General features: G+C 32.9%; 1 protein-coding gene across 4 annotated transcripts; it reads right to left on the bottom strand.

Annotated features, from left to right (window-relative positions):
* Nucleotides 1-751: 751 nt before the first annotated feature.
* Nucleotides 752-8,354, bottom strand: LOC108662832 (putative disease resistance protein RGA1). Of its 4 annotated transcripts, none has more exons than XM_088808592.1 (8): nt 8,012-8,354; nt 7,517-7,579; nt 3,173-6,611; nt 2,474-2,580; nt 1,980-2,130; nt 1,547-1,858; nt 1,373-1,478; nt 752-1,076 (listed from the first exon to the last, which is right to left on the bottom strand). In XM_088808592.1, exon 3 carries the CDS (start codon nt 6,583-6,585, stop codon nt 3,196-3,198), a length of 3,390 nt encoding a protein of 1,129 aa, XP_088664718.1. In that variant the 5' UTR covers nt 6,586-6,611; nt 7,517-7,579; nt 8,012-8,354; the 3' UTR covers nt 752-1,076; nt 1,373-1,478; nt 1,547-1,858; nt 1,980-2,130; nt 2,474-2,580; nt 3,173-3,195. The 4 variants fall into 4 exon arrangements, with proteins under 4 accessions (XP_088664718.1, XP_017979927.2, XP_017979929.2 ...); XM_018124438.2 differs by having other exon boundaries at nt 3,173-6,589; XM_018124440.2 differs by lacking the exon at nt 7,517-7,579.
* Between the last annotated feature and the right edge of the window lie 711 nt (nt 8,355-9,065).

Genomic DNA, 9,065 nt, shown 5'->3' with positions numbered 1-9,065 from the left:
CATTTTGATATGAATAGAAATAAAATCATAGCAAGGCTGCAGCAGGTAATGGTTTTTTTTTCCCAGTACATTCGATTAATACAGCAAATAGAGATTAGCCTTTTTTCTGTCAAATGCTTAGATCCATGAAAATTTCGAAACACAAAAGGGAGATATGAATATGTAAAATTCCACAGATTTGATCTTTGCTTGAAGGGATAAATTACTGTTTTTATTTATTTTTATGGCTTTGCTAATAAATCACTGTTTATATAAAATTATATTTATGGATCTTTGGCTTATGTCAAGTTATATAATAAAGAGTATGATCGAGTATTATTTACATTTTGTGTTTTATCGAAAAATTAATCCGTTTTGAAAATGTGTAGCTTCAATTTTATAACTTTTCTTAATCTATTAAAATTGAAACATTTATGATAGTTTCACTTGATACATTTTGGGATAAACCAATAACATTTACAATATCATAGTGAAATATATAAAAATGGAAAACAAAGCAACTCAAATTTAATGGTAAATAACAAAGTAAACAATCATGTATAGCAAAAATAGAAAAAATTTACATGATTTATCTTAATTTATATTCATTACAAGAGAATTGACTACATTTTAAGGAAATTCTTTTAGATTATCTTGTCGAAAAAGCAATTACTTTGACAAATAACATAGCAAAAAGTATAGATGTGAAATCAAATCAAATTTGATGATAAATAGCAAACAAACAATCCAACATAATAAAACACACAAGAAATTACGTGGTTCAGCTTAACAGCCTACATCCACAGTTGAAGGGTGGAAGAGATTTTACTATGAAGCAGGAGGTTACAATAGCTACAGAACCCAAATGTAGCAAATAGTAAATCCCAGAATGACATCCCAAAAGTCTTCTTCATATGTACATTATGAAAGAGGTCCCCTTAAAAGTTTGGGTTAATTAAGTAAGGGCCTAAAGACTAGAATCGAAGCCATTGCTCAAAGACCTCCAATCAAAGCCAATCAGCTTAGCTCTCCAGGCACTTCTCCCAATCACTCGAGCAACTACTTAGCAAGGGTTGGTTGACTCCATTCATAGCTAACTAGTCAAAAAAACCATTGTTATAAAGAAGCATTGAGGATAAAGATATGCAAAAAAATAAGAACAAAAACTAAAGAAACTATAACATATAGAATCCTGTCTGCAATAGATAATGCCTTGAGAATAGCTGCATTTCAAAAATGGCTGGAAGGGAGTTGGCGGGCATGTCATTGGCATCTCTTCTTTTTGTATGGAAAACAAAAATCTTAAATGTTGGAGCAATGCAAAAATATTGAGGATTCTATAAACAGCACATTCCTCATATATAATATAGCAATAAATGAAAAGCCAATTAACCTTGAATTCAAGATCGTTAGATCAAGGCTCACTTCTTGATAAGAGAAGGTGAAAGAGTTGCATGTTGTGCAGTCGTCGTTACCCAAAAAAGAAACCAGAGGTCAAGCTGTTCAATTGTTTTCATCAGTTAGCCTTTGTTGAATTTAAATACTCAAAGCAAAATTTAACTCTCACATAGATAGTGATGACACTGTTGAGAGTAAAGCTTCCAATCCATCGATTCTAGGACTCTACTTCACAATGGCATTGGCAAGTTGAAATCCATATGTACTCTCTCAAACTATCAGAAAAAGTCCATAATCCCAGTAAAAACATGCAGAAAGAAGTGTGAAGTTGGGTGTTAATTAATGGTTTCCCTACTGAAAGCAAATGAAATTGGTACGACAAACGGAATAAATGGAAAATTTTACCATTAAAAGTTTTTCCTGGTTTCAATTCAACACCTATTCTGCTCTGGAAGGAAATTAGGCAGATCAAATCGTCCACCTTCAAACAATGAAAAATTGTTTACCATCCCATTATAAACACGAAGAAAAAAGAAACAAATGATGTTAGTATATTCCTTACGAAAGCATGTTCCTACAACAAGAAGAGGAGGAAACATTACCGATAGCAATATCTCGTCATCACAACGGATACAGCAGGAAATGTACAAGCAGACTTTCACATTATTTTCTACTATTACTATCTTTCTGCTCAAGATTCTTGTAAAGATAGGCCCTCTAACAAACTTGTAGTTGCAAATCCCCAGAGATACTCTAGAAAAAACAATATTCTAAGGTTAATACTTAATTCCATCTGCTAGTTGAAAGGAAGAGGTTATAGTATTAGCCACTTCCTCGAAGAGAAGATGGAAAAAAGAAGAAATATATAAATCCGTAAAAAGGACTCTCACTCTCACACCTCATCAGCTCATTTCACCAGTGTTTCAATTATTTAGAATCTCTTTGATAGAAGCAATCTGTCTGACGATCCTTGTCTATTTAATTTTGGTTTAGTTTCTGAAAAGATATGGCATGAACATCTAACGTAGTCTCATTGTATAAGAGATGATTTTGCGTTGATTAATGCATAAAAATCAGGGAAAGTGAAACTACTTACAATAATCTATTCATGAACTCCATTTTGTACTTATGTTAACATAATAAGTAAAAACTGCTGAGAATATCTGAATCACATCAATCTCCTCCGGATACAGATTAGCATCACTGAAAAAGGTGAAAGGAAACATTTAAAAGATTGTTAGGAATTGATATGAAAAAGTGAAAAATCAGAATAATTAGATAACGTTAGTACATTCATACTGCTGTATTTTTTTTCTAAAATTTGTCTGTGCAAGAATATAGAATTTAATGCTTTGACAATAAGTATGCAACCTGTACAAGGGTTCCATCAAGAGCTAGTGAGATCCTAAATGCTTAAACTTTAAGATTATAATTAAAGAATGAGGGATTCAAACAAGGAAAAAGTTCCCAATTGCTGTGAAATACTAGCAAAGCCTTGACTTCAAGTTATGTTCAGTTCAAAGTCCTTTCACTCTACGTATTAGTAATATTTTACTTAAGAAAGGAAAATTTAAAGTAAGAACAGAAAAACAAATAGTATTGTCAGTCCACGTAATTAGAAAGAAATAGCAGAGTCTTAATTAAATCCACTTTTGCATTGACGAATTATTTTACCGACATGGATTACATGCATAGAACAGAGTATAAATCAGCCAACTCCAAGAAAATAAAAGAAACAAGGAATTATCAGATAGAGGGAGAAAATATGAACAGAGGTGAAGAAAAATATGGTTACCTAGACTGCATCATCATCTTTAATCAATTGCCCTCAATATAAATATAAGGGATGTGAGCAATGTGAGGCCAGTGGATTCCGGTCTCCTTTTTACATCTTTCCGATAACTGGGGACATCCGATGATTGACAAACTTCGTAAGGAGGTAAGGTGTTGTATCCCTTCTGGCAGGTACTGTAATTTATCACAACCCCGTATGTCAATTGTTTTCAGGGAAGTGAGATTAGGGATCCAATTTGGCAAAGCTTTTAAATTAAGGCAATCTCCAACATGTAATTCTTGTAAAGAGGTAGGTCGATGAGTCCCTTCTGGCAAGTGATGTAATTCAGAGCAACTCTGAATTTCGAGTGTTTCGAGAGAAGTGAGATTAAGAACCCAGTCCGGCAAAGCCCTCAGATTGGGGCAATTTTTAACACACAATTCTTGTAAAGAGGTAAGCTGATGCGTCCCTTCTGGCAAGTACTGTAATTCAGGGCACTTAGAAAAGCTAAGCGTTTTGAGAGAAGTGAGATTGAGTAGGAACTCTTCTGGCAGAGCTTCTAGATCCTTAATGTCAATAAGAGTCAGACACTTCAAATTGGAGAGAGGAAGGGTAGTTGAAGAGTAAGAAAGACAAGTAATCTCTGATGATGATGATGATGCTCCTTCTGATGTCATGCTAGCCTTGGTCATCTTCATCTTCAATGTTTCTTGCAAAGGCCTTATGCTAGTACCTTCCAAAGTCAAATCTTGGTCGAGAGATGGAAACAACGGCATGCTGGTTAAGTTCGGGGAATTTTTTATTTCTAACTTGGAAAGGCAAGGAAACCACGACAGCTCAACAGTTGAACCTTGGTTCTCATTCTTTGTCCTCCACCATCCTTTGAGATTGGGACAGTTTCGGATCTTAAGTTCCTTAAGCGATGTGAAGAATGATGCTGTTGGCAAAGAACGGTCATATTCCTTCCCATCATGATCCGCCACGTGTTTTAAAAGATGCAAATTATCAAGAGTAAGAGACTTGAGAGATGAAAGATGATCCAAGGGAGGCAATGTTGCTACGTGTTGAACCCTCCAACAATGTTCTATTTTAAGTTTGATTAAATTATTCAAGTAAGATAGCCACGTCGAAAACCTTGCCCCTTCATACCCGAACACAGTGAGCTCCTTCAAATTTGGATGTGGCTCAAGATTATCCAGCAACAACTCATTCTTTTTATTGTCTCCCCTTATATTGGGTCCCCACTGTAATCGCAAAGACTGAAGCCGTTTCTTCTCCCTTAAAATTGCCTCCATTGATTCTAATTCCACATTCCTCACCATATCCAAGTTTTCAATTCCCAAGTGGTTTTCAAGGTCATTTAGGTCTCTCAATTCATTCAACGTGGCTGCAGTTGAGAAACTCTTTTCAACAGTGTTTACAATAAATCTATCCAATCTTCGTAGGGATGTCAATTCCCTTAACCCTTCTGGCAAGCACGTTAGTTTTTCACAAAGATCAAGCTCGAGATATTCCAAACTAATCAATTGTTGTATATGCTTTGGTAACTTTTTAAGATTACTGCAATAATAGAGTAATAAAGTTTGCAAATGGTGCAATTTGGCTATTGCTTCTGGAAGCACTTCCATCTCATAATTACCAGAAAGATTAAGATATCTCAAGTGCTTCAATTTACCAATTGAGTTTGGCAATATTCTAAAGTTCCTGAAACTCAAATTCAATATGCGTAAACAATTGAATTTTGAAAAATTTGCACATCGAATGAATAATTCCCTTGAAATGTCTGACCGAAAATGTAGAGTCCTTATCCCCTTTACTTTCGACAAATGTGTGAAAACTTCTTTTTGGATATTTGTATGTTCCCATTCTAATATCACATGACGGACACCTTTTGGAAGTTTTTCTTTGTCATCTTTCATTGAAGAAAAACTACTTTTTGCAACTGATAATGCAAGATCATGGATAAGATCATGCATTTTACAACGAATAATATTCCCATTCTCATCTTTCACCTCTTCTTGAAAAAATGACCTTGACAATAAATCATTAAAGTATTCATCACCAATGTCTTGTATATTCTCATTTCTGATCTGTGATTGAATGTAACCTTGTGCTCGCCATATTAGGATCAACCTGTCTTTAGGTATGTTGTAGTCCTTTCGGAGAATTGAACAAAAAGCAAAACATTGTTTTAAATGACTTGGTAGGTGAATGTAACTCAATTTTAACACCGGGATAACACCATCATCTTCTTTAAGTAACTTCCATATTTCATTTTCTTGGACAAACGACCAGTATCTTTCATTAGGATTTTGTCTCATCAAACCTCCTAGACATTTGATAACGAGAGGAACTCCTTTGCATTTTTGTGCAACATCTTTTCCAATTACTTTAAGCTTTGGATCCATCTGGCCTTGTCCTTCAAATGCCACTTGCTCAAACAAAGTCCAAGATTGATCCTCATTGAGACCTTTTAAAACATGAGGACTGTTGAGCCCCATAATAGATGCAACATTCTTACTACGAGTTGTCACAAGAATTTTGCTTTCTGGAGCACCAAACACTAGATGCTTTGAAAAATTATCCCACTTTAAATTGTTTTCATTCCATACGTCATCCAACACAAGTAAATATCTCTTCCCTCTTAAATTTTCTTCAAGCCTCTTCAAGTAAATATCTAGATCCAAGTCATCTATTTTACTATCTCCCAGCGACTCCAAGATTTTCTTGAAAATTATACAGACATCAAATTCTTCAGAAACACACACCCATATTCGTGGATTAAAGACATTTTTTATTTCTACATCGTTATAAACCGACTGGGCGAGCGTAGTCTTTCCCAAACCTCCAAACCCAACAATGGCAACAATATTAGAGATGCTGTCACCATGATGATGCTTCTGAAACAATGATTTTATAACGTGCTCTTTATCTTTCTCTCTCCCTATCATTTCTGGTCTCACCTTTGAGGCAGTCTTCCTGTTAGTATACTTAGCTTTCATATCTGTTGCAACTCTCGGACTCAAGTTGAACTTAGAAATATCAGCTGCAATTGAGTCAAGCCTCTCTATAATCTCCTTAATTCTAGGACCCATATTAAGACCAAATACCAGAGGGTTTGAGGATGAAAAGAACTTGCGCACCTGTCTCCGAGCAAGCACCTTCTGGCGGAGGATTGCATAGTCGAATTCGTCCAGTAGGTCGTCTGCATCGTATACAACGTCTTCCAGTCGACTTATCCAGTTCTTCACGGCATGGCTGCTCTCCTGCTTCTCCTCAGCATCAAGAAGGACAGCGTTTATGGTGCTGAGAGTCCCTTGAAGCTTCTCTAGCTCCTTTTTCAGCCCAAAAATCAAGCCAAGATCTTTCCCAGCATTTAACACGAACTTGGACAAGATGTTACTGACCGCCCCATATAAAATTGACTCCGCCATGGATCTACCAATTGGTTGAAATGAATCTAAATCAGATAACAGTGAAATGCGAGCAAAGTAACACGATAATGAAAGAGACAGTGAAATTTAGTTAACAAGAATTACTGTATGTAACAAGTAATATTATAATATCTAAACTCCAAAATCTTAAATTATGAAAACAAAATAAGTTTTCATATCTGTAGCATGTTTGAATAAATCAAAATAAGTTTTTGATAAAGTAATATTCTAAATAATGAAATGGATCTTTTTAGTTTTAATATAGTTTTACCATTTATTTACTCTTTTACCTTTGCCATTTACTCATTTTTTAATTAATTATGATTTTACTTTTCTATCATTTATTTCTCACTTAACTTATTAATAAATAAAAAAATTAGTTGTAAAAAAAAGTAAAAAAAAAAAAAACGATGAAAGGAAGCTTAAGAATATTTTTTAAAATTTTTGGTAGGCACGTGCAATGATATTTGATTCATATTTTTATTTGATTCTGCGTCCATGATATTTCTTTCATTAGTTATTAAATTTTTTTAATATTTATTTTAAAAACTATACCAATTTTTATATTTGTTTGTTAATGATATAGTATCATTTGATAAACTGACTATGTACAAAAACTATTAGAATCGGTACATCAAATATAAATCTTTTTTTGTTATTCAATTTCAAATCCGTAGAGGAAGACCAGGGCCCAAAATCTTTTGTCTTTTGGAACTGTTGGCCTCACCTTTTATTTTTTTTAATAAAAAAATTATACTGCTAGTAAAGTAATATTAATATCTCAAACTCTAAAATTTTAAATTATTAAAACATGTTGTATATTTTGATTAAAGATCACTTGAAACTTTCATAAAATAAAAATCTTTCTGATTTTAATTTTAACAAATAAACAGTTTTACAGAGAGAAAAAATAATTACAAAAGTACTTTACCTTTATGAAAATGTGGATCACAAGAGAAGGGATTGTTGATCTACCAACTTGAAAATTAAAAAGCTGCAGATGTAAAAATTCTTATCACTCGTCATGTGCATATTAATTAAAAATATTTTTTCATATTAAAGTAAAAGCATAGTATTATCATTCTGTAAAATACTTTCTCAAAATATCCATAAATGTCTGTAAAAATGAAAAAAATATATGAATATTTATAATAATTAAAAAATTTAGAATGAAATTCCCGTATATGTTTATTCATATAGTTTACATATTTTAAAGTCATAATATTAAAACTATTTCATATGAAAATGCGACACATAGTATATTATTAAATATTCATTGGATTAAGAAGAAAAGAAGTAAAGTACAAATTAATTAATTTTATTTTCCAATTTAAAAAATAAGAAGTGAAATTCACAAATGATAAGAGAAATTGAGCACATAAAAAAATTAAATATGGAGAATCTAATATTTTTTATTGAAACTTACCTTAATTGAGATGAAATTACTTCACCAACTCCAGAGATCCGGAAACCAGAATTAAGAAAAGGAAAAGTAGTTAACAAGGATCAAACAAAACAGTTCTCTTTTTTTTTTTTTTTTTGCAGTGTTAAAGAACGGAGATGCTTTTCTTCTTTGAGCTAAAAGAACTGTGGGAAAATGAAGGAAAATAAAATGGAAGAGTAGGTTTTGTTGAGTTCAAAGAAGAGCAAGGCAGAAATCAAACAAACTCTGGGGATAGTGGAGAGATAGAAGAAGATGCGTAAATGGGAACTCTAGGAAGAAAAATGGGAAAACATTGGCAAGTTGGGTCAAAGTCGTCCCATGTGAGTGTCCGCACTAATTTTATTCTATTTTCTTTGATAATAACCAGCTACAATAGGACAAGAGTAGGTATAGAAAATTAATAAACTTTGACTGATTCTCTCTCAGATGTTCTGTTAAGGACTCTGCCTGCCTTCAATTTCCAAATGTAGGCAATTGATGAACTGTTTCTATTCCAATAATTCATATCTTTATTTGGTTCTGCCTCCATGATGTTTTGTAGGCAAAGATAAGTTGCAGAAAACCAAATGTAGTGATCATCTTGGCTTGTGTCTTGGTTTTCCTTGTTCTCTTTTTTGTTCTTGTTGTCCTGGTTTTTATAATTTCAATTAAAAAAATGACCAGCATTGAGAAAAACTAAGCTAAAAAATGTTGAAGAAAGTGCAGTCAATTGTGTTTTCCTTGTTATGGGGAAACCTTTGGTCATTTGTAGCCTCATTAAGCATAATATTTTATTCATGATTGAATTGAACACAATATTATTACCTCCATTAATGGAGATTGCAATGTCATCGAAGAAGTATTATTAACTAAATTCTCTCTCAAAGAAAAAGATAAAGGACGGGAGGTACTCCATTAAAGATAATTTTAATTCTGTAAAATTGGTTTTATGTTTGTGACCTTAAACATAATATAATGTCTTCTCCATAAGATTTTCAAGAAATTGAATTACTTAAATGAAGCATTATTTTTCCCTAAACAATTTTTTTTTTAAAAG

The sequence above is a fragment of the Theobroma cacao genome, chromosome 7, assembly GCF_053813885.1.
Source record: "Theobroma cacao isolate CCN51 chromosome 7, ASM5381388v1, whole genome shotgun sequence".
Lineage (NCBI taxonomy): Eukaryota > Viridiplantae > Streptophyta > Magnoliopsida > Malvales > Malvaceae > Theobroma > Theobroma cacao.
This window is presented reverse-complemented; position numbering and strand designations above follow the sequence as displayed.